This window comes from Mauremys mutica, chromosome 2 (genome assembly GCF_020497125.1).
Source record: "Mauremys mutica isolate MM-2020 ecotype Southern chromosome 2, ASM2049712v1, whole genome shotgun sequence".
Taxonomy (NCBI): Eukaryota; Metazoa; Chordata; order Testudines; family Geoemydidae; genus Mauremys; species Mauremys mutica.
In genome coordinates, this window is record NC_059073.1 from 195,626,421 (window position 1) to 195,653,268 (window position 26,848).

Consider the following 26,848-nt stretch of genomic DNA (forward strand, 5'->3'; position numbering starts at 1 on the left):
TTTAAAAGTCTCTAAAAGAGACTCATTTGCTCTCAGTCTTCTGGGTGAAGGTAGCTGCCATTTAAAGAAAAAAGATAATTGCAAATAGAAGGGGAGAAAGAGCGAGAGAGAGGTGGGGTAGGAAGAGATGAAGACATTTCAACCAGAACAACCAGACTTGCATAGCTCAGCTTTAGTAATGGCTGAAGATCAAGGTCTTCATAGCAGCCTGAAAGGTTTTTTCTCTGTGATAATGGTATTTAAACACAAGGAAATTCATACTAATTGGAGGAAAATATTAACTGTGACTTTAAAGCATAAATATGCAGGAATAAAATTCATACTAGTTAGTCTTAAATTTTTAATATTTCACCTTGTAACTTGAGAGGGAAAAGAATAAACATCTCAAAACAATGTACTTCTCATCAAAGATTTTTGTTTTGATTTGTTGAATGTGAAAGGGGAAGAAGCACCAGAGAAGTATAGCATCCATGGATTACACTGACATATCCCGAAAACAAATTTAACACAGGTGTCATATAAAATATTGGAGAGTAAATCTGTATGCCAGTTTGCTGGCCTAAGAAAATATGAAATATATCAATATGTACTTCTTAAAGAGCGGATAAAATTGCTCACAGGCTGCATGTTAGTAACTCCTACAAGCAACTTCTACTATTGGTTCTCACCAGTAAGCAACTTTATTTATCTGTTTTAATAAATTTCTGACTCCACATCCTAGTGTATACAGCAATCAGAGGAATCTTTAACTAAAAAACTATTAGTATTGGGACTGTAACAGTGATGGGTGAACATGTTTATCCAGAGGTTCCATAGACCTAGACATCTAAAAGACTAGCAATTAACTGATTTTTTTAAGCAAGTCTCCCTCCCACCATTTTTCTAGCTTGTCCCTGCTGAAAAATTACCTGCTAGAGTTGACTCTCCCTCCCCAAAAACCCACAATGGTTTGGGGCCAAATTCATTGGGGAGACAGTTATAAGAACAGCCATACTGGGTTAGACCAATGGTCCATCTAGCTCAGTATCCGGTCTTCTGTGGCAGGTGCCAGATGTTTCAGAAGGACAGAACAGAACAGGGCAATTTCTAGTGATCCATCCCCTGTCATTTATCCCCAGCTTCTGGCAGTTGGAAGATTAGGGACACTCTAAGCATGGGGTTGCATCCATGATAATCTTGGCTAATTGCCACTGATGGACCTATCGTCCATGAACTTATATAATTCTTTTTTGAACCCAGGTATACTTTTGGCCTTCACAACATCTCATGGCAATGAGTTCCACAGGCTGACTGTACATTGTGTGCAGTAATACTTTCTTCTGTTTGTTTTACACCTGCTGTCCCTTAATTTCATCAGGTGACCACTAGTTCTTGTGTTATGTGAAGGAGTAAACACCACTTCCCTAATCATTTTTCTCCACACCAGTCATGATTTTATAGACCTCTGTCATATTACTTCCCCCCCCTCCCCCCAAAATCCATGGCTTGTGTTATAAAGCAGGTTAGACCAGATGATCTAATGATCCCTTCTGGCCTTAAAATCTATGAATCAATGAGTCTCTCTCTTCACCAGAACACTTTATGGTTCACCTCTCATTTCACCATTCTTCTAGCTTGTCCTTGCTGAAAAATTCCATGCTAGAGTTCTCTGCTTGATATTTGCTATGATGAGACTGCCACTAGAGAAAGAGATGCTTACAGATGGCTGGTATTCACAGGACTGCCAGCTCAGAGAAAGTGGTTTTCAAACGTATGTCATATTGGGGGGGGGCGGGGGGAGAAGGGAGAGACTGCAATCCTTTGGTCACACAGATTTCCTGTATGCTCATCTCTCCTGCTTTTCACTGCTCATCCTCACACCTGCTACTTACAGTTATTCTTTTGCAGTCTGTTCCTCTTAGCTCCTGCTACAGTTATAGTAAGGCTGTTGATTAATCGCAGTTAACTCACACGACTAACTCAAAAAAATTAATCATGATTAATCACAGTTTTAATCGCACTTTTAAACAATAGAATGCCAATTGAAATGTATTAAATATTTTGGATGTTTTTCTACATTTTCATATTTATTGTATTATGTGTTGTAATTGAAATCAAAGCGTACATTATTTTTTATTACAAATATTTGCACCGTAAAAATGATTAACAAAAGAAATAGTATTTTTCAATTCACCTCATACAAGTACTGTTGTGCAATCTCTTTGTCGTGAAAGTGCAACTTACACCTTTTTTTGTTAAATAACTACACTCAAAATCACAACAATGTAAAACTTCAGAGCCTACAAGTCCTCTCAGGCCTACTTCTTCTTCAGCCAATCACTAAGACAAACAAGTGTGTTTACATTTACAGGAGATAATGCTGCAGGCTTCTTATTTACAATGCCACTAGAAAGTGAGAACAGGCATTTGCATGGAACTTTTGTTGCCGGCATTGCAAGGTATTTACGTGCCAGATATGCACAAAGGCAGAGCAAAAAGAGTACAAAATGCTACTATTCTGAGTTAGTAGCATCTAACACACACTTTGCACGGTGTAAACAATTATGTAAGGTAAATGGCAGTGGAATATCAGAGCCAGTGCCTTCCTAAGCATTCAGAGCTGGCTGACATTTTAGAAAATTTACATCCAGCCTGGACCCATTCTGATGAAAAAAATATTCACCTCTGCAAATGGAAATTAAATGAATTCTGCTTGGTTTAGCCTTTCTAAGTGATGTCACTATAAACTTATTTTTATAAATACCAATGAGTCCATTGACAATATACTATTGATTCCTTGTTGCACTGAAATTTTTGTTGCCTGGAGAAAAAGAGAAAAAATTCTCTTCCTGAACTAGTAGGTGGTATAAGAAAGGTTACTGAATTGAAAAACTGTCTTTAGTCTTTCTTTGAAAGGTAAAAATGTAAACATAGATACAATTTTAATATAGTTTTAGCCTCATAGTTTGGAAAAGGTGATACTATATTATTTACAAGACGAACACACAATTAAATTGTTTGTTTAAAAGATTTCCCCCTTAACATCCCATCTATGGTAGAAAAGGTTTATTTAAACCCCTTTGGAAATTCTTCAACCAAATGCCTAAGGCTTGTGAGCTATTCTTTTTATTCATTTATTCTGATAGCATCATCAGCGTGCATTTTTAACCTTTTTTAGTTATGAATTTTGAAAGTGATTTACAAAGAACAAAAACCAATCACAGAGAAAAACAAGAACAAAAAACACTGAATGTCTTATATCAAAAAGCTGTGCAAAAAGCATAAGGGATCTTCTTATAAAGCTGCAGTCTCTCTCTAATATTTTTTGATGATTATGCTGTCCTCTGTGTGAGTTAAACCTTCAGGGCACCTTATTTAATTTGTGGTGTGTGTAGTACCTACATCTGATTAATGTAAAATTGCAATTAGATTACATGTGAGAATGGACAGGGTATTTGATCTGTTAAGATATGATGCCCCACTGCAACGAGGTGCTGCTCTGTATTTTATGAGGACATGTGTAGGTTGTCACATTAATTGCTTGAAATACAAGTCTGGATACTATTAAAATCATTTCAGTTTAATCTTTAAAAGATGCAATTAACATATTGTCCCTCTTCTGTGCCATTTTAGCTGGTTATTTCTAGAAAGGTATTCAATTATAATGCTGATTATTCCAAGTGGACAAATTGGCATAAGCTCCAGCCCCCATGTCTATCTGAATGAAACCTGAATCTTTGGATCAATCTGAATTATAAATTAAATATATTACAATCCCTTCCCTCACCAGTTGTTTTTCTCAGGCTACAACACGTGTATCTCACATACCAAAGAGCCTGAATCAATGGACAGCGGATCTTTTTGTTCCTTCATTATCCCCTATATTTGATAGGAACCTTACTATCTTAATGGTCTTTGTCTCTACCTTGAGTCCCTGAAGTATGTTCTCCTAGTCTTTGGCGCTGTTCTTAGATGTATGACAAATTAAGGTGTGCATCTGAAGCCATGTACAGCATTTGAGCATAGTGCTGGGAGGCTCTGGGCAAAAGTGGTGGTGGTGGCTTGAAGCAGATGGCAGCAAAAGTTTGGGGAAGAGTCTAAGAAAAGGCAGGGCCATGAATTTAGTATAAGGGTGGAAAGGGCTGGGGACAGATGTCTTTTAGGGTACGTCTTCACTACCCGCCGGATCGGCGGATAGCAATTGATTTCTCGGGGTTCGATATTTCGCGTCTCATCTAGATGCGATATATCGATCCCCGAACGTGCTCCTGTCGACTCCGGAACTCCACCAACGTGAATGGCGGTAGCGGAGTCGACATGGGGAGCCACGGACGTCGATCCCGCGCCGTAAGGACGGTAAGTAATTCGATCTAAGGTACTTCGACTTCAGCTACGCTATTCACGTAGCTGAAGTTGCGTATCTTAGATCGACCCCTCCCCCCAGTGTAGACCTGCCCTTAGTGAAAATGGGTCACTTACTGTTCTGGGATTCAAAGGCTGGGACTTCATTTCTATATGAAAGTCCTAGGGGAGTTAGGTCAACTACCACTGAAGTCAATGGGAGCTTTTTGAATGAGTTCAATGAGAGATGGATCTGTGAGGGTCTGGGCTGCAATGCTGGGCATTTACTGAGAACATCGGGATCCAGATCTCGATCTCACTTGATTCAGCCAGTCTGCCGAACGCTTGGCTCAGTGTTTGGATGAGACTGGAGCATAGATGAGCTGAAGTTCAATGGTTGAAGTTCAATGCAGATAAAATTGAGGTGATGCTTATAGGTTGCGGGAAGAGATTAGAAGATATGGAGACAATTATCTCTGTTCCTTTTACTGATGCCATTTGTTACCAGAGTTTGCAATAAGAGGATGGTATTGGATCCAAGCAGCAGGATTCAGGAATGCCCTTTTCCCCCATTTTCATTTGGTGAGGAAATTATGACCGTTTCTTTCAAATGCAAACCTTTCAATTACGATACAGGCTTTTTCCCATCTCAAGAATGGATTATTGCTATGTGCCTTGCATAAGGTTACACCTTAAGACAAGCCAGAAACTTAAGCTAGTGCAGAATGCAGCAGCCCATCACAGTGTGAAAACAACACATCTACACTGCAGGATGTTTGTACTGTCTGCCTTTTGATTTCTGGCTGGAATCTAAGGTGTTGGTTTTGATGTAAAAGCCATATATGACCAGGTACATGTAGAAGTGTGAGATCACCTCTCTTCGGATCTCATGCTATGGCAGATGTGATCAGCACAGGCACTCCAGCTGGAGACCTCCTGAGTTAAGAGAGGGGGCTAAGGGCCCTCAGGTTTGACCTATTCTTCCTTGTTGGTATGACTTAAACAGGGGTTGCTGAGCTACAGTCTTTTTAATTCATGCTTTGTCATGCAGATGTTTGTGGGGAAGGCAGTTTTATTGGGGACTCGGTTTTATGGTGGTAATTGAAGAGCTGGTTTTCATTTTGGTGAACTGTATTTTTAGTCTGTGCATGGATCGCTGTGTTCTGTTACTATCCAACAGTATTGGGCTTAATCTAGTCACTCACAGATTGAGGTGGGGGACTCATGTCACTATAGATCGGGGTAGGCAACCTATGGCACACGTGCCGAAAGTGGCACGCTAGCTGATTTTCAGTGGCACTCACACTGCCCGGGTCCTGGCTCTGCATTTTAATTTAATTTTAAATGAAGCTTCTTAAAACATTTTAAAAACCTTATTTACTTTACATACAACAATAGTTTAGTTATATATCAAAGACTTATAGAAAGAGACCTTCTAAAAAACGTTAACATGTATTACTGGCACACGAAACCTTAAATTAGAGTGAATAAATGAAGATTTGGCACATGACTTCTGAAAGGTTGCTGACCCCTGCTATAGATGTTTGAGTCTTCATTAATACTGAGGAGTCAAAAGGACCCGTAGGCTGTGGACAGACTTAACAACCTGGGGGGAGGAGTCAGTTCCAGCAAAGAAATCATAAGAATAGATTTTCCATCTCTCGCCTTCTTTTGACTATCCCTCTCCATGTCCCATTAAGGAATTCTGTGTCTTTAAGAAGGGTGCAGCATACAGTTAAATTACATTATACTATTCACCCACCGCTGCTGATTAATCTGCAGTGTGAAATTTAATCCACCCAGATGCACTGCATTAGCACATAAGAACGACCCTACTGGATCAGACCAAGGGTCCATTTAGCCCAGTAGACTGTTTTCCGACAGTGGCCAGTGCCAGGTGTCCCAGAGAGAATGAACAGAACAGGTAATCATCATTCCCTATCGCTCATTCCCAGCTTCTGGCAAACAGAGGCTAGGGACACCATTCATGCCCATCCTGGCTAATAGTCATTGATGGACCTATCCTCCATGAATTTATCTAGTTCTTTTTTGAACCCTGTTATGGTCTTGGCCTTCACAACATCCTGTGGCAAGGACTTCCACAGCTTGATTGTGTGTCGTGTGAAGAAACACTTCCTTTTATTTGTTTTAAATCTGCTGCCAATTAATTTCATTTGGTGACCCCTAGTTCTTGTGTTATGAGAAGCAGTAAACAACACTTCCTTATCTACTTGCTCTATTCTAGTCATGATTTTATAGACCTCAATCATATCCCCCTTTAGCCGTCTCTTTTCGAAGCTGAAAAGTCCCAGTCTTATTAATTTCTCCTCATACGGAAGCTGTTCCATACTCCTAATAATTTTTGTTGCGCTCTTTTCTGAACCTTTTCCAATTCCAATATAGCTTTTTTGAGATGGGGTGACCACATCTGCACACAGTATTCAAGGTGTGGGCAAACCATGGATTTATATAGAGGCAACATGATATTTTCTGTCCTATTATCTTAATAGGTTCTTAATTATTCCCAGCATTCTGTTCACTTTTTTGACTGCTGCTGCACACTGAGTGGATGTTTTCAGAGAATTATTCACAATGACGCCAAGATCTCTTTCTTGAGTGGTAACAGCTAATTTAGAACCCATCATTTTATATGTATAATTGGGATTATGCTTTCCAATGTGCATTACTTTGCATTTATCAACTTTAAATTTCATCTGCCATTTTGTTGCCCAGTCACACAGTTCTGAGAGATCCTTTTGTAGCTCTTCGCAGTCTGCCTGGGTCTTAACTATCTTTAGTAATTTTGTATCATCTGCAAATTTTGCCACCTCACTGTTTACCCCTTTTTCAGATCATTTATGAATATGTTGAATTGTACTGGTCCCAAAACAGACCCTTGGGGGACACCACTATTTACCTCTCGCCATTCTGAAAACTGACCATTTTATACCTACCCTTTGTTTTCTATCTTTTAAATGAGAGCACCTTCCCTCTTATCCCATGACAGCTTACTTTGTGTAAAAGCCCTTTGGTGAGGGACCTTATCAAAGGCTTCTGAAAATCTAAGTACACTTTATCTACTGGATCCCCTTGGTCCACATGCTTGTTGACCCCCTCAGAGAATTCTAATAGGTTGGTGAGGCATGATTTCCCTTTAGTAAAACCATGTTGAATCTTCCTTAACAACTTATGTTCTTGACACCTTAAATGACTGCTTCTTGGAGACACTGGTCCTGGAACCCACCAGAGGAGAGGCAATTCTTGATTTAGTCCTAAGTGGAGCACAGGATCTGGTCCAAGAGGTGAATATAGCTGGACTGCTTGGTAATAGTGACCATAATATGATAAAAGTTAACATCCCTGTGGCAGGAAAAACACCACAGTGGTCCAACACTGTAGCATTTAATTTCAGAAAGGGGAATTACACAAAAATTAGGAGGTTAGTTAAATAGAAATTAAAGGGTACAGTGCCAAAAGTGAAATCTCTGTAAGCTGCGTGGAAACTTTTTAAAGACACCACAGTAGAGGCTCAACTTAAATGTATAACCCAAATTAAAAAACATAATAAGAGAAACAAAAAAGAGCCACCGTGGCTAAACAAGAAAGTAAAAGAAGCAGTCAGAGGCAAAAAGGCATCCCTTAAAAAGTGGAAGTTAAATCCTAATGAGGAAAATAGAAAGTTAGCATAAACACTGGCAAATGAAGTGTAAAAATACAATTAGGAAGGCCAAAAAAGAATCTGAGGAACAGTTAGCCAAAGACTCAAAAAGTAATAGCAATTTTTTTTTTAAGTACATCAGAAGCAGGAAGCCTGCTAAACAACCAGTGGGGCCACTGGACGATCAAGGTGCTAAAGGAGCACTCAAGGACGATAAGGCCATTGCGGAGAAACTAAATGGATTCTTTGTATCAGTCTTCATGGCTGAGGATATGAGGGAGATTCCCAAACCTGAGCCATTCTTTTTTAGGTGACAGATCTGAGGAATTGTCCCAGATTGAGGTATCATTAGAGGAGGTTTTGGAACAAATTGATAAATTAAACCGTGGAAAGTCACCAGGACCAGATGATATTCACCCAAGAGTTCTGAAGGAACTCAAATGTGAAATTGCAGAACTACTAACTGTAGTCTGTAACCTATCATTTAAATCAGCTTCTGTACCAGATGACTGGAGGATAGCTAATGTGACATCAATTTTTAAAAAGCTCTCCAGAGGTGATCCTGGCAATTACAGGCCTGTAAGTCTGACTTTAGTACCAGGCAAATTGGTTGAAACTATAATAAAGAACAATATTGTCAGACATACAGATGAAACATTATTTCTGCATCCTGTTCTGAGGTGACACATACTTAGTCAATATGGGGATAATTGAAATCCCCCATTATCATTATTGAGTTATTTATTTTAATAACCTCTCTGATCTCCCTGAGCATTTCACAGTCACTATCACCATCCTGGTCAGGTGGTTGGTAATATATCCCTACCGCTATAGTCTTCTTATTAGAGATTCTGTGGTACAGTTTGATTAATTTATGATTTTTACTTCATTTGATTCTAAGCTTTCTTTCACATATAAGCTTTCTTTAAGCACCAATATCCTCTTTTCCCCCATTCCTGGTATATCTGTTAGTGCTTCCAGGCTGCCTGCTTTGTACAGAGCTCAGATAAAAGCCCCCTTTCTTGTTGTTTCTTAGTATATAGGGAACTAATGGAATGGAGTGTTGTGTGGAGTCATTTCCTGAAGTGTGCAGTTACAGCTGCATTATTTTAACAATAGTACTATCAGCTTTGGCCACTCACTGCCTGCCACTCTGCAAGGGCTAGGAAGCTCCACCAAGAAATAACGAATTACCATTAGATGGCACCATTTTTCTTTCCAGATATAGCTTTTTTGATTGGTCGGAGAGCCATTATATTTCCTGTGTCCCACTTCTAGTAATGCACCCTACCATACACACTATGGGTTTGATTGTACCCTTAATGCAGAGTCCTAAGTAGAAGTGGTGCAGAGTCATGCTCCCTCCCTGGGCTTTCCTGTGTGTATGAGCAGGCTGCAGCATGGCTCTGTCTTCTTCCTGTCTCTTTGGGGAAATTCGCAACTGCCAAGAAAGGAGTTCCAGCACTCCACAGAACACAGGGACTGCCTGCAATTTTGAGTGGCCACAAATGGAGTGTGTATGATGGCCTGGGAGGGACAGGCTCCTCACCCATCTGACTGCGTGTGGGTACATTCTAATTCTCCATGACCTTTCCACTGGCAGACGAGCACTTTAAGCAAAAATAAATGTTCTGAGAAGGCAATAATTACACAGTAGTTCAAGTGGAGAAGAAGCAGAATTTTAATACAGTGGCCTTACTCATAATTGGAGAGCATATGTGTGGGGAATCAATATAGGGAGGGTTTCTTGTTATTATTGTTTCATAAAAGCCCTTTGCTTAAAGAAATAATTTTTGTTAAAAGTCCTATATAGTGGCTCATTCTAGATGGAATTTAATGTTGCTTCAGGAAATGAAAATATTAAATTTAAATGAAAGTATGAAATGTTTGCGTTAGCTTGCTTGGCACAGGCTATACAATACCCCCAAAGGAATTGTTATTTATTATAATTGTTATTTATTAATTACGTATGTTATGCTAGGTGCTTTTGTAGAAAAGAGGCGTTTCAAAGAGGTTTATATATTTTTATAATATATTTTTAACACAAGTTTAGCTCACATAGCAATTTTTAATCAAAGCACTTTCCCAAGGAAGGTACACAGAGGGATCCCTATTTTATGGGTAGGGAAACAGAAACACAGAGGGGTGAAGTGACTTGTCTAAGGTCATACGGGGTACAGCTACACAGTGAGTTTCTGAGCCCGGGATGAGAGGTTTGACTTATGGAGCTCATGCTACCAGGCTAAAAATTATCTAGCCACTGAAACGGCTTTGGTGAGGTCACACTAGCAACTGCCCGGGGGTAAAGGGTGGTCCTTGACTCAAGGGAAACCTAACCAGGGGAATCAGCAATCGGACAGTATTGTCTTGGAAGTGTCAGCCTCCAAGGGGCCCAGCAGGCCACCAAACCCTGGACTGGCTCCTGTTGGGAAACCCCAGTTTCTGAGTTCCCAGACTGGACAAAGGCTCAGGGTTGGCATTAACTTGGCCAGACGTGGAGGGTTGCTTTTCATATGGGCCTCTGGATCACTGGTATCATGAGTGCCCAGGTATGGAGTGTGGTTATGGGCAATTTTGGACTGCAGAAAGTGACCCCCCCCCAGCTAATGTAATGGTCCCTGTTCAGATAAACTGGTAAAAGGTGAATGCTCTGGAGAATAAACATTCATTCTGTTTGTCCTCAAAACATGTCCAGGAAGGCAGGATGGAAAGATTTAAGTAAAGATGATTTAAATAATTAATTTTCATCATGTTTTAAATGACCTGATTTAAAAATATTTAAATGAGGTTGAGGCTTTGTAAAATTTATCTAAAAATTTGTACTGTTGTTACTTTATAAATAACTATTTTTTAAAATAATCACTACTAATAGGATGTTATTTGAATTTTACAGAAATTACTAGCAGCAAAAACAAATAAACAAAATTAAATCCCCGATCCAACAAACAGTTAAGCAGATAACTAATTTTACTCCCATGAATAGTTCCACTGACCTCAATTAAGTTAAATATGTGTGTAAATGTTTGCAGTGTTTGGAGTTAACGTTTTATTTTTATTAAAAAGTTCATATTTTTATTGAAAGCTTTTTTTTTAGTGACAAAAATCTTTTGTTACTTCAAAACAAAATTGCTTCAATGTAAACAATGAAAAGTTATTTAGACTTTAATTAACAAAGTGACTATGGCCTATTTCTACACATAGGCCCAATGTTAGGTTCCGAATGGTGGGATTTTCTGAAGTACCTATGTGACTTAGGAGCACGGTGCCATTGATTTCAGGCTGCAAGTCCTGATGGAGGAGTGTAGCTTGGTTGGGACTTTTCAACTTTTTTGACTTGTCAAAGTTTAATATATTGGAAGGTGATACTGGTTGCAAATAGAGTGCAGGGTATTTTCTATCAATGTAGTTTTTGAATAGTGCTATTCTTACAGTAAATATGTTAATGAAGCCTTGGTATTGCCATTTTAAGCATAGATGAACATTCTAAGTGTGAAGCTTCTTCACAGAAAAATCTCTGTGTAATATCTGAAATTCTGTTAACAACTGGAAAACTAAACTAAAGAGACAATGGCTACGTTAGCCATTTAAGAGTGTAAAAATGGGAAGAAAGTAAAGAGCTAGCAAATTTGTAAATAAAAATATTGCGTTAAATACATATATTTTCCTCTTTAATTTTTTTTAAAAAATTATCCACCCTGCAGCACAGACAGCTACAAAGCAAACTTTCCCCATAATGAATCTCAGCTGTTTTTTGTCAGTCATGTAAGAGCTAATTTGGTCTATATGTAAATAAAGTCCTTGGCCCATCAGATGAGACTGACAGCAAAAGCTCCAATTAGTGCCAAATGTAGTGGTAGATGTACTCATTTTATCTACCTAAGAAGGATGAAGGGCTTAGTCAACACTGAGACTATCTGAATGCATGATTCTAAGAAAATGATATATTCTAAACCTGGTGCTTAGACTAAGCCCCTAGTCAAGATTCTCACACCCTATCTTAATCAGGAGACACTTCCAGCTCACATCTATTCACATGTAATCAAATCCAGACATGCAGGAAACCAAGTTTACTCATCTTCACATCATGACTAGACAACAGAAGCTTGTCTTCTCTTAATTTGCCCTGGGCCCAATTATTCTTTCCTTTATTAAGACAGAAAACAAAATACATGGGTGGGTGCACATCTCCACAGATGCTTTGAGGAATGAAGCAAACACTCTCAGACAGGAACCTTGATGCTAACTCCCAACTGAAACAGGAGGTTTTACGTTCAAATTTGTTGACTTTAACCTAAAAAAAATCTCAAATAGCAGGAAACTACAAACTACAAAAAGAAATACAGGAGAAAATATTCAGTGTGTAAAGGATATCTGGTACATTATTATTTATATTACCATAACTCCTATGGGCCTCAGTCATAGACCAGGACTTGACTGTGCTATTCAGTACTGGAAGTGTTTATTTTTGTAAAAATATCAGCACACAATAAAGCAGCTGGATTTCCAGCAGTCTACACAAATTAGATTGAAATGAAAGTAACCTGTGGTGAGTTAGCTAGTGGTATGGCTAGAAACTGTTTGCCATATGCTGTGTTGGCCCATCACAGACTGAATCAGAGTTAGGAAGAGCTATGCTAATGTTTTGCCAAGTTGTGCATCCTGAAATGTGCTTTTTCTGCTTTATGCCGCACTGCTGGCATAAAATGGCCCTGAAGTTGGTATATTGAGCCCAGGGAAGAATACCCCAGTGTCTTAGGTTGGTATAATGTTGTGAGGCCAGCTTGTCCCTATGTCTAGCTGATCAATGACTGCCACTGACATCTTGGTAGAGCCACATAGAGCAGCCTCTATCTTACCATTAACCAGGCTAGTTGGAGAGGAGCTAAGTTTCCTTGTTTGAAAGTTAAGTCTTTTCTGCATTACGCATATCTGAGATGCAGTCTTATCTTTAAAGGAATGGTGTGTACACCTCCCTCAGACATTTCTTGATCTGTTTGTTACAATCACATTTTATTGGGCTGGAGGAGAATTGGTTAATGATGCTGGAAAGCCTATGTGTCAGAAATTTCCCTGAGGAGCTCAGATTTTTTTCAGTTACTTTTCATAATTTTTTAGAGGTCCTGGGGATGAAGAGCTCCTTCAGTGTCCTACGCATTATTTGACACGTGGCTAATGCAGCATTTTCGCTGAAGGGGTTGATTTTTCAACACAGTGGCTTTCTGGTAAGAAAACCAAAAATACCGTGAAAAAACATAAAAAATAAATACAGTGAAGGTTGCACAAGTTTCCCCATCCAGCTCAAAAAGATAAAGGGATGGAAAAAGCAAGCCCTGTTTGCATAAGCATCTGGCACTCTAAAGTGATATGGTGGGGTTCCATGTTAAGATGTCTTTGGAGGAAGAAGCTATGAAATTAATAACTGTTAAAAAGATACTATCCTAATAAGTGATGTGCTAGAAGAGTTAGGGTACGTCTACACTACAAGACTATTTCGAATCTACTTAACTAGAATTTGTGGAATCGACCTTATGAAGTCGAATTTGTGTATCCACACTAAATACACTAATTCGACTGTCTGAGTCCACAGTAACGGGGCCAGCGTCGACTTTGGAAGCGGTGCACTGTGGGAAGCTATCCCACAGTTCCCGCAGTCCCCGCTGCCCATTGGAATGCTGGGTAGAGCCCCCAATGCCTGCTGGGGGAAAAAATGTGTCGAGGGTGGTTTTGGGTAACTGTCATCATTCAACCGTCACTCCCGCCCTCTCTCCTTGAAAGCGCCGGCGGGAAATCTGTTCGCGCCCTTCTCTGGTCGGTTACAGCGCGGACACCACAGCACTGCGAGCATGGAGCCTGCTGCGATCATCGCTGCACTTATGGCCGTTGTCAACTCCTCGCACCTTATCGTCCACCTCTTCCACAGTCAGCTGCTGAGAAATCGGGCGAGGAGGCTCCGTCAGCGCGGTGAGGACAGGAAGTCACAGAGTGGCGCAGACCTCTCACAAAGCAGGGTACGCCGCGCAGTGGAGATCATGGTGGCAATGGGTCAAGTTCATGGTGTGGAACGGCGATTCTGGGCCCGGGAAACAAGCACGGACTGGTGGGACCGCATAGTGCTGCAGGTCTGGGATGAATCACAGTGGCTGCAAAACTTCAGGATGCGTAAGGGCACTTTCCTTGAACTCTGTGACTTGCTGTTCCCTGCCCTGAAGCGCCAGGACACCCGGATGCGAGCAGCCCTGACTGTGCAGAAGCGAGTGGCCATAGCCCTCTGGAAACTTGCAATGCCAGACAGCTACCGGTCAGTAGCGAACCACTTTGGCGTGGGCAAATCTACCGTAGGGCTTGCTGTGATTCAAGTAGCCCACGCAATCGTTGAGCAACTGCTCTCAAAGGTAGTGACTCTAGGAAATGTCCAGGTCGTCAGAGATGGCTTCGCCACGATGGGATTCCCAAACTGCGGTGGGGCTATAGATGGCACTCACATCCCTATCCTGGGACCAGCCCACCAGGCCAGCCATTACATTAACCGAAAGGGCTACTTTTCTATGGTGCTGCAAGCACTGGTGGACCATAGGGGACGTTTTACCAACATCTACGTCGGGTGGCCGGGCAAGGTTCATGACGTGCGTGTGTTCAGGAACTCTGGTCTGTTTAAACGCCTCCAGGCAGGTACTTTCTTCCCGGACCACAAAATAATGGTTGGGGATGTGCAGATGCCTACAGTGATCCTCGGGGACCCAGCCTACCCGCTAATGCCCTGGCTCATGAAGCCCTATACAGGCGCCTTGGACAGTGAGAAGGAACTCTTCAACTACCGGCTGAGCAAGTGCAGAATGGTGGTGGAGTGTGCTTTCGGACGTCTCAAGGGGAGATGGCGGAGCTTACTGACTCGCTCGGACCTCAGCGAAAAAAATATCCCCGTTGTTATTGCTGCTTGCTGTGTGCTCCACAATCTCTGTGAGAGCAAGGGGGAGACCTTTATGGCGGGATGGGAGGTTGAGGCAAATCGCTTGGCTGCTGATTACGCTCAGCCAGACAGCCGTGCCAATAGAAGATCCCAGCGGGAAGCGCTGTGCATCCGGGAGGCTTTGAAAGCTAGGTTCCTCGGAGAGCAGGGTAACCTATGACTGTCCACTTGATTTACAGAGAAGCTGAACCTGAGCCTGTTTCAGTGACTGTTGACTTCGATCTGCGGTTACATACCCCGTTCTCCAGGTTTCCCCCCTTCCAACACACGTTTTAAAATAAATTTAATGAAACACTGATTATTAACAAAGTTTTCTTTCATTATGAATTCCTGTTCTAGGGTTGAAACATGGACGCAGACTGTGGTGGGTACGGTGTGCACTGATGTACAGACCGCTTCTACACTAGAGGAATGACAGGCTCCTGCTCCTACAGCGGTCTCTGGGGGGAGGACGGTTGCAGGTGGGTGTGCAGGAAGGGGTGGGTTTGCAGGAAGGGGTGAGGGGTGCCGTCTTTGGGACGGAGTTTGGATGCAGGCTCTGGGCTGGGGTTTGGGGCGTAGGAAGGGGTGAGGGGTGTGTGGGAAGGGTGAGTATGTGTCTGTGGATGAGGGCTCTTGCTGGGGCTCAGGGCATCGGAGAGGCTCGTGGCTAGGGTGGAAGGGCATGGTAAGGGCAGCCTGCCTTGCCATTTGTGGATGGCAGGCGCTAGGACCCTGGGGCAGCATACACCTCACAGACTGACCCGGGACAGCATACACCTCACAGACTGACCCTGGTGCCTAGTGACTGCAGTCTGTGTGTGTCCTGCTGTTGATCCTGCCCCCAAGTCTGTACCCTGGTAATGGAGGCTGTCCTATGCAATTAAAAAACCCCTCCCCCCCCTTCACACAAAGTCTTCTGACAAGAAAAACGTGACGGGAACAGTGAATAACAACAAACTACGTTTAATACTCAACTACACAGTGGGGGGATGAAACTTGGATTTTGGACTGGGTGATCCAGGAAGGGAAGCACTTCTCAAAATTTATGGCATGAGAGCTGTGTGGTACATGAGTGCTCTGCTGGGGTGCAGTGACAGTTTTCACGATCCCTAGCGCCCCTCCTTCTTGTTATTTTGGGTGAGCGGGGGACAGGACTTTGTGGCGGGGGATGGCGGTTGCAGATACAGTGCAGCGGGGCTCTCTCCTCCTGCCTGCGGTCCTGCAGAACATCTACAAGGCGCCGGAGCATGTCCGTTTGCTCCCTCATTAGCCCAAGCAGCGTTTGAGTCGCCTGCTGGTCTTCCTGCCGCCACCTGTCCTCCCGTTCGCTGTGTGAGCACTGGTGCTGACATAGGGTCTCCCTCCACTGTCTCTGCTCGGCCGCCTCGGCTCTGGAGCAGGCCATCAGTTCCGAGAACATGTCGTCCCTAGTCTTTTTCTTTCGCCGCCTAATCTGCGCCAGCCTCTGTGAGGGGGAAGCCGGGGCAGTTCGTGAAAGAGCCGCAGCTGTGTGATGGGAAAAAGGAAGTGATTTCCTTGAAAAGATACATGTTTGCGAACACTGAACACAGTCTACTCAGTTTCTGTGAACAAGACCATACAGGGCACCTAGTCTCACGAGCTCTCAGGACAAGTTCGAGATTTCGGAATACGCTTTCATTGGCTGCGGTCTTGCACAGGAGATCGGACAAGCGGGGCGGTACAGCTGAATCCGTGTAGCAGCCAGGCCTGGTAAGCCCTACACTGTAGGCTGCTTAACAGTTAATGGATAGCTGTGCCCTCCCGCTGAAGGCAATCTGGAAAGCATAAAGTCTGACCCTGTTCCAGCCCCTCGCGGCTGTGCCCGGGAAAGATCACTGTATGCTTTTCCTCTGCGGCCTCCAACACGTGGCTGTTAAACGAAGGTCATTGCTATGCAAAGTAAAAGTCAAGCATTCACAATAGTAACAGTAGACTAATTGCCCTAATTAGATGCAGCAGTCGCCAAACGAGATTACCCTGAGGCGGGTCACTCGGAGAGAGAGAGAGAGGATGCTGCGAGAATCCCTGCACAGACCAGGACCGTATGCTGCCATGCTGGTCGAGGCAATGATTCCACTGTACGTTAGGATGGCCTGGTGCGGAAGAGTGTGCTTCCACGGAGCACCAAATAAGGCACCTCTCCCCAGGAACCTCCTGTGGAGGCTTTTCGATCTCCTCTACGAGAGCTTCGTGGAAGTGTCCCAAGAGGATTTCTGTTCCATCCCTATATGTGTGGACCTTCTTTTTATATAGTTTTATATGGAAAAGTTTTTATATAGTTTTTATATAGTTTTTATTCCTGTTTTTTTAAAAATAAATGTTTCCATGTTTATAGCACTTACCGACTGATCCTTCCCCTGATTCTGAGTCCGGGTTAACGGCCGGGGAGGGTTGGTAGGGGATCTCTGTGAGGGTGATGAAGAGATCCTGGCTGTCGGGGAAAGCGGTATTGTAAGCGCTGTCGCCTGCGTCGTCCTCCACAAACCCTTCCTCATCTTCCCCATCGGCGAACATCGCCGAGGAACTGCCCGTCGACACTATCCCATCCTCAGAGTCCACGGTCACTGGTGGGCCAGTGGTGGCAGACCCACCTAGAATGGCATGCAGTGCCTCGTAGAAGCGGCATGTCTGGGGCTGGGCTCCGGAGCATCCGTTTGCCGCTCTGACTTTTTGGTAGCCTTGTCTCAGGTCCTTGATTTTCACGCGGCACTGCGTTGTATCCCGGCTGTATCCTCTGAGTGCCATGGCTTTGGAGACCTTCTCGTAGGTCTTTGCATTCCGTTTGTTGGAGCGCAGCTCCGAAAGCACAGACTCCTCGCCCCACACAGCGATCAGATCCAGGACTTCCCGGTCTGTCCATGCTGGGGACCTCTTTCTATTCTGGGATTGCATGGACTCCTCTGCTGGAGAGCTCTGCATCGTTGAAGGTGCTGCTGAGCTCGCCCCGATGTCCAACCAGGACATCAGATTCAAAGTGCCCAGACAGGAAAAGGAATTCAAATTTTCCCGTGTCATTTTCTGTGTGGCTGGTCAGAGAATCCAAGCTTGGACTGCTGTCCAGAGTGTCAACAGAGTGGTGCACTGTGGGATAGCTCCCGGAGCTACTAAGTTCGATTTGCATCCACACATAGCCTAATTCAAGATAGCCATGTCGAATTTAGCGCTACTCCCCTCGTCGGGGTGGAGTACCGAATTCAAACTAAAGAGCCCTCTAGGTCGAATTAAACGGCTTCCTGGTGTGGACGGTTGAGCGGTTAATTCGAATTAACGCTGCTAAATTCGATTTAAAGTCCTAGTGTAGACCAGGCCTTAGGCTGTAGGAAGGAATGTTATCTAGGCAAAAGCAGACAGACTTGGGAATCAGGATTCCGGTTCTGCCACTGATTTACCCTCTGACCACTGACAAATTACTTAGTACTCAACTGTATTGAGGGAGAGCAAAGGAGGCTTAATGCCATCTTTGTTCCCACCTACTAATCTCCTTAGACTCACCAGCCCTACTTTTGAAAGTCTGCCCCATGTTTCTTAAGATAAAATGTTAACTTTATTTTGCAGCATGTCAAACTGTCGCAGCCTCTTTTTCAGATCAGAGATTTTATCAATGATTAGTCATAACCAATGTGGGCGTAAAGATTTGGTTACTCCAGGATTTTTCAGCATTTAAACATTGCCTGTATGCCTTTATATCTTTGGTTATTTGAAATTGTTGATTAAAAGCGTCTTGTGATACTTTTTTCTCCTATAGAGCAACTATGGTATACAACACACACACACACTCTTCAACTAAAATAAATAAATTAGGCATGTAATTTAAAAAGGCTTAAGATTTAGGTAATATAGGTCAGTATTTTTGTTCCTCCTGCTATGACTCCATGTCTCCATGATAAACAAGATGATTGTATTTCCAGGGTTTTTCCCTGCTAAGGTAATTTACAAATATAGTGAAAAGGTGGACTTGGACTTCATCATACATCACAAACAACTTTTACTGAGCTATGTGTTGAATGATGGAGATTTCTTAAATCTCATCACTTTTTGGTTTTGGTTCTCAGGAAAAGTGGTGGAGAGAATATACTCACATTTCAGCTCAAGTTTGATGAAGTCTGTATTCCCCAAATTCTCAAGAAACACTCCATCAGGGGCTGATGTTTTGAAGTAGAAAGAGATGTCTGCACTGGTTTCCCCTTGGAACGTGGAGAAGTGAAGGTAGGACGATGGAGTAATGAAAGACGCAGCGTTCCAGTAATTCCCTGTGGAGATGTGAGAGACAAAATTATGTCTTTCAGTGCTCCTTCCAAGCTATCATTTACTTGTGTAACCAAAGCAAGAACAGAAGCTAAAGTTTCTAATGTCAAAGCATGTTACAGTGATCTCTGTATGCAAAAAGAGAAATCATTCCAATTCTGCCTTGTTATACTTTTTTTTTAATAGCTAGTTTGCTAGATTTCAAAAGTTAGATGACATTTTGAGGACATTTTCAAGCTCCTACCCCATGAGATACTATCAAAATATACACCTCTACCCCGATATAATGCGACCCGATATAACATGAATTCAGATATAACGCGGTAAAGCAGCGCTCCAGGAGGGCGGGGCTGGTCACTCCGGCAGATCAAAGCAAGTTCGATATAATGCAGTTTCACCTATAATGCAGTACGATTTTTTGGCTCCCGAGGACAATGTTATATCGGGGTAGAGGTGTATGTATGTGTTCATGTACATGGCCCCAATCCAACAAAGCAACTAAGTACATGCTTAACATTAAGAATGTCAGTAATCCAATTTATTTCATGGGACATCAGGGCCATGGTGTATATGCAAATAGCCAGTCATATGCATGCACATGAGCAAGGCCCGGCAGGCACACATTACTGCATGTATAACTTGGCTGCTTTCAAACTTATGCACATAATTGCATCCATCTAGGTATAGTTATCTTTTTATTTTTGTTTTAAGATAAAAATACAGTAATTGAAACTGAAGATTACAGCTGAGATTCATTTATTTGATATGGTTGGATAATATTTTCGCTCTTTGGGGTATTCCCTCCGGTCCTCGCTAACAAAGTGCAGTATGCACTGCTCAAGAGGAGCCCTGTATCATCACTCACAAGACAACACTCTACTTCTTCCATGGATAGACCACTTGAACTATGCATTCCCTCAACTACCATTCCCTGCTTTCCCAACAAGATGATGCCAAGGGATCTGTGGGGATAGACTCCCTCATGCCTGAGTCGGACTTTGTGGCAGAAGGTGCTCTTTGTTAAGTCATAAGAACATAACATAATAACGGCCATACTGGGTCAGATCAAAGGTCCATCTAGCTCAGTATCCTGTCTTCCAACAGTGGCCAATGCCAGGTACCCTAGAGGGAATGAATAGAACAGGTAACCATCAAGTGATCCATCCCCTATTGCCCATTCCCAGCTTCTGGAGAACAGAGGCTAGGGACACCATCTCTGCCGATCCTGGCTAATAGCAATTGATGGACCTATCCTCCATGAACTTATCTAGTTCATTTTTGAATCCTGTTATAGTCATGGCCTTCACAACATCCTCAGGCAAAGAGTTCCACAGGTTGACTGTACACTGTGTGAAGAAATACTTCCCTTTGTTTGTTTTAAACCTGCTGCCTATTAATTTCATTTGGTGACCCCTAGTAGTTGTGTTATGAGAAGGAATAAATAACACTTCCTTATTTACTTTCTCCACACCGGTCATGATTTTATAGACCTCTATCATATCCCCCCTTAGTTGTCTCTTTTCCAAAATGAAAAGTCCCAGTCTTCTTAATCTCTCCTCATATGGAAGCCATTCCATACCCCTAACAATTTTTGTTGCCCTTTTCTGAACCTTTTCCAATTCCAGTATATCCTTTTTGAGATGGGGCGACCAGATCTGCATACAGTATTCAAGATGTGGGAGTATCATGGATTAATACAGAGGCAATATGATAGCTTCTGTCTTACTATCTATCCCTTTCTTAATGATGACCAACCTTCTGCTGGCTTTTTTGACTGCCACTGCACATTGAGTGGATGTTTTGAGAGAACTATCCACAATGACTCCAAGATCTCTTTCTTGAATGGTAACAGCTAATTTAGACTCCATCATTTTATATGTATAGTTGGGGTTATATTTTCCAATGTGCTTTACTTTGCATTTATCAAAAGTCAGGCCAATGTACAGGAGGTCTCCCAGTCTAGGTCCAATTGCGGCCTCATGGTGCTTCCTAATGTGAAGTTCCCACTCTTCCCTCAGCAGATACTGTGCCTTGACATGATGTGGGCGTCCCTGAAGCAGTATTGGTGGTTGTCACTGACTGAGAAGGAGCATGGACAGGAAGAACAAATTATGAAGCCTGGAGTCCTGGGTGTAGCCCAGTACCCAAAATGGGGTATTGCGGGGGGGCCTTCCCAGGCTGGAGAGGCTAACTAACTAACCAGCTAAAAGATAAAAAGTATTAGATAAAACTTTAAATTCTAAAAAACTTCTAAAACTCTCTCTCTCTCTAGTCACATAAGGGAATTAAGCCAGTTTCTAACTCAGATGATGCAGCGGTGAGAAGGAACTAGAGAGGAAGTTGGTCTGTCCTTCCCTTTATCTCCTTGGTTGGAGTCAGGGGGTGAGCAAGGGCGCATGTATAGACCAACAGATGCTGCTTTCAAAATTCTCCGGCTCCAGGCTCATGAAGCATATGTGTATCCACAGTGGAATACACATAGGGACCAGCACTCGAAGAGGAATGGTCGTTACATATTTAACATTGCCGTTTCACTTGTTAGCACTGGCTGAGTATTAGGGTAGCTGGTGCTCTGTATGTTTAATAGCTAAAGTTACTGGTAGTGCAGCATAGTTGAGACTCTGACTTGTTGTCATTTGAGGTGCTTATGAGACTCCATCAGAATTTAAATGGAATATAACTGGAATAGGATTTTGGTTTAAATACACTTGGGGATATTTCATGAGATCATTTTTCCCTCTTCCAGTCCTTGTCCCTCTTCTTTTTCCATCTTTTTCTGTCCCTATGGAGGATGGACAATGAGTGTCTTTTAAAAAGAAAATAGGTTTAAAACATTGTAATGATTTGGGGGGAAAGCTGTAGTGGGGGGAGGAGAAGGGGCTGGGCATGGTGGCCAATACCTTTATAACAGAAGCAGCACTTGTTTGGATAACTAGTTTGGTTGTATCAGCTGGTCTTCAGTGAAAGTAACTCCTGGCTGGCATTACTGTGTACCAGGTTTAGGCAGATGATTAGTTCCTGATCAGGTACTTTCTATGATTTCAACAGACATTTGAGTCATTTTATTATTGTGGAAGAGGCTATGCAAGAAATGGATGCTCATTAGTCTGAGGTCTACATTTTAAAAAGTGCCTGAGTTATGTGAACCAAATGGATAATTACACATGCAACTTCATTTTCATGTAATGGTTGTGGAGCTGCTTGCACTTCTGTCCCTTCTGGTCTCTCTGAGTGTATTCCCTCAGGTGCTAAGCCTGTTTGGAATACAGTTCTCTCACTCACTGACTGGGACCTGGGTAACACCCCCCCCCCATCTATGCCCACCACTTATTACTGTGTAGGTGACTGAACTCTTGTGGATATCCCCATACGGCGATGAACAGCTGTTGAAATACATGTAGGTTTATTGAAAAACTGGAACAACGCACAAAAGAAAATAATTTTACAGCAAAAAGCAGCCTTCATATCTATCTAGACTCATCTAATTTTCATTACAAGCTAAGTTAGATGAGCTTCCCTCTTGAGTTCCAGGAACAGAATAGACCCGACCTACATTCTGCTAACAAGTCTTGGAGCCCTTAGGACTCAGCCTTGTCTTAGTTTGCCTTCCAGAGTGTCAGTCTCCCTCTGCCCCCTTCCCTTCTCCTTCTCCCAGAAACTCCTGTTTCTCAAAGTTCCATCCTCCCTGTGTGAGCCTGACCCTAATTTCCATGTTGCTGAAAGGCCCTTGCTACAGGCCCAAGGAAGGCCTTTTGCCTCAGACTGGTTTCTCCCAGCCAGCCAGCCAGCCAGACCAACTAAGATGATACATTGTTTGACCGTTGATTTGTTCAGCTTTAATGTCTTGTGACTATTGGGCAGTGTGCTGGAACTGTCTGCTCTCCCTGACACTCCAAAACACCGCCTCAGAAAATGTATACATAAAACATATTTTGGGGTTCAGCTCTATATTAACCCACAAGCAACCCCACATCAACACTCACATGAAAACAACTGCATGCATAAATGAGAGCAAAGAAACTGTGCATGGACCTGGGAAGGGAGACATCTGTTTACGGCTTCAGGTATATTTTCAACATAGCTGTGGTCCAGTCCAGCTCCCATTGACTTAAATGGGAGCTGGATCAGTCCCTTTAATAAATAATAATAATAATAAAAAAAATATCTAGCTCTTATATATATCTCAAAGAACTCTTACCACGCAATCGTACAAGGTCCTTAGAGCCTTATCCCCAATCCAGCAACACACTTAAGCATGTGTTTAACGTTAAGCATTTAAGTAGCCCCATTGACTAGTGCATAAGCTCTTTGTTACAGAGACTGTATTTTTATATTTATATATATGTGCATGTGTGCGTAGCACGGTCCGCTGATCCCTCACCGGGGCCCATACTGCAATACAACTATAATAACTAAAATATTTATTAACAAACAATTACTTCAATGCAATTTATTCAGAGCAAACTGATGTTTCATACAGAGATTATTTTACAATGTTTTATTTAAAATTTTATAGAAACCTCACAACAGTATATATACTGTAAATGCAGGCACCTTGCAAAAAGTTGGGTGACCCAAGTTAAATCTGTGACGGTTTAGATTTTCCACATTGTAGTTTTCATTTTCCATGAATCAGTTCTTTACATAAGTTTTGCTTCTTTCTGAGCATATTCTATTAGGTGACTAGGGAGGAGGGTATCACAATTTTTGTAGTAATGCTTGTAAGTTCTCTGGGGCAGGGTCTGTCTTTTTTTGTTCTGTAATTGTGTAGCACCTAATATGATAGGGTCCTTGGTCAAGACTGTTGCTCCTAAGTGTTACTGCAATGCAAATAATTAATAATATTAATCCCCCTGATTAGCTTTTTTGTTTTATTCAGTTTCAGTACTTTTAATTACTTGCTTCTATATATTATCAACATGTCCATCTGCATTTCATGGCAGTAAAATCATGAGTCAAGTTATTGAACTCTGTCTGCTTTAGTGGAGAATCATGAGGTCAGTCATCAGGAAAGGCTTTTAACATTGTTTGAAACTCTGATTTGGTTCTCCACAGGAAGCCTATGCACACTTAATGGAGTCAGAATGGATAAAAAGAATGTAGTCTGAAAGAGGAAACCTACAACTTGAGAGAGGTGCTTTCAAATCTCACTGTTAATATGATACTCTGGAAAAGAGAGACAGATGCTAGCACACCAGAATCACGGCACACACAGTTTAGAAATGGGGTTCGGGGAAAGAAAGGAAAACTACATCTATCTCGCAAAAAAACCCCAAAGGTATAGCAGAATTTATTTTGTTCTGCTCACCACCTGTAGTGATCCTTGGGAATCATTTCATGATCAAAAAAGGAGTTGCCTAAAGAAATCTTTAGCACAATTCCACTGTCTACACTTATTTATTATTGTGTATGTGTACTGTGGTGGTATCTAGAAGCCCCAGTCACGGACCAAGACCCCGGTGGTGCTAGGCATTGTACTGTGTCCCAAAGAGCTTACAACCTAAGTAACTCAGGAAGTATATAAATCCACGGCAGACATTCATTTATTTGGAATACTCTCTCCCTCCCTCCCCTCTAATAGCTTAGGCCTGTTGACCTTATAGGCTTGCTTCAAGGCCTACCTTTTTGAGTGAGCAGTAGAGGAGGGCTGAGGAAACTGGGGATTGGGATTTACATTTAGGGAAAAGTGGTGTGGGATGGATGCTTTAATCCAAATTCAGCTGACTGCTGGTTAATAAAAGATGTAGTAAGGACTTGGGGAAGGAGATGTGCTGCTGGCACTTTGATTGACCCTAGAACTTTTCTTTATTATATTTTTCAGTTTATTGCCAGGATGCTCAGAGCTCTGGATGCGGGTTCTCTGATGTGGAGTTTTAAATTCAACTAAATTAAATAAAACAGCCTCCCCTTTCTCCCTTAGTCTTGCTCCCCCAGAATTGATCTGTGCACTTCCTAATTTGCGTAGGAGAGAAAGACTCTCTCCCTCCTATTTCTCAGTAAAGATGTAACCTTAGACAGAGTGTTGCAGTGCAGTCTCATAGTTAAAAAAATTACTATTTTTACATAATATGCTATACTACATTTCATCAAGATGCCAGAGACAGAGAATTTAGTAGGATTAAACAAGGATTAGAGAAAAGAAATTGTGGTGTCAGGTGTGTGTGTGTGTGGCAAGTGTGTTTATTAATTATTATTATTTATTTATTATTATTATTGGGGAAATAAACTTTTATGCTGCAGGACCTAAGCCAATCACTGACAAGGGATATGAACAAAGTTTTCCTGGTGGGTTGTTCCATAATTACTCACTACACGACTTCATATGAAATGCTGCTTGATTTAAATTTTCACGGGAGTTTTTACCTGAGTAAGAATCAAGAACAAAACACTGGAAATCCCAAGTAAAACTTGAATAAGGACTTCAAGATTTTCCCCATGAATAAGACAAATAAAATTCAACATTGAAGACTGCAAAGTAAAGCATCTTGGAAAAAATAATCCTAACTACATATATACAATGATGGATTATAAATTAGCCGAAAGAGATCACCATAGATAGTTCTCTGAAAACTTCAGCTCAGTGCAGAGCAGCAGTGGTCAAAAAGGCTATCAGAGTGTTATGAAATATTAGGAAGGAGACAGAAAATATCAAAATGCCATTATATAAATCCATGGTGCATCCACACCTTGAATACTGTGTCCAGTTCTGGTCTCCCAAATCTCCAAAAGGATATAGTGAAACTGGAAAAGGTTTCAGAAAAGGGCAACAAAGATGATCAATGGTATATAATGGATTCCATATGAGGAGAGACTAAAAAGATTAGGGCTGTTCAGCTTAGAAAAGAGACAACTAAGGTGGGATGTGATAGAGGTCTATAAAATAATGAATAGTGTAGAAAAAGTGATCAGAGAAGTGTTATTTACCCTTTCCCAAAATACAGAAACCAAGGGTCGCCCAACAAAATTAACAGGTGACACGTTTAATACAAACAAGAGAAAGTACTTTTTTCACACAATGTGGAACTCCTTGTCATGGGATGTTGTGATGATTAACTGGGTTCAAAAAATAATAGATAATTTCATGGAAAATAGGTCCTTCTATGGCTATTAGCCAAGGTGGTCAGGGTGCAACCCCATGCTTGGAGTAACCCTAAACCTCTGACTGACAGCAGCCAGGATGGGAAGACAGGAATGGATCACTCCAGCTGCCCTCTTCTGTACACTCCCCCTGAAGCTCTGGGATTGGCCTCTGTTGGAGACAGGGTATTGGGCTAGATGGACTCTTGGTTTGACCCACTATGGAAATTCTTATGTCCTTATGCTCATGTGAGGGTGCCGAAGTACCAGTATGTATAAATGTAACATACCTCTTGCATTCAGAGCATAAAGATTGGTGCCCTTTTAAGACTGGTAGATCCCTATGTTGATAACATTCAGTTATAGGCTTAGAGCAGTCAGCGCGTTAGCTTCTCCCTTGCAGTGACATTTACCAGCACTTTCTTAGCCAGCTCCTTTCTATCTCTTCTTTCTTAGCATGATTGAAATTCACTCTCCAGCACCATCAATTTCCCTTTTATATTCAACTCCCATTGAAATGGAGAATGGCAATAGCAGAACTGTAAAATACCTCAGTGCTTTTAGCTCTGCTAGGCAAC

General features: G+C 42.0%; 1 protein-coding gene across 1 annotated transcript in view; it reads right to left on the reverse strand.

Moving 5' to 3' along the window:
* Positions 1–26,848, reverse strand: part of CNTNAP2 (contactin associated protein 2) — a 1,334,251-nt gene that overhangs the window by 124,638 nt on the left and 1,182,765 nt on the right. Inside the window, exon 17 of the mRNA XM_045005260.1 lies at positions 19,028–19,198. Within this exon, the coding sequence (XP_044861195.1) occupies positions 19,028–19,198 (171 nt within the window). The remainder of the gene's footprint in view (positions 1–19,027; positions 19,199–26,848) is intronic.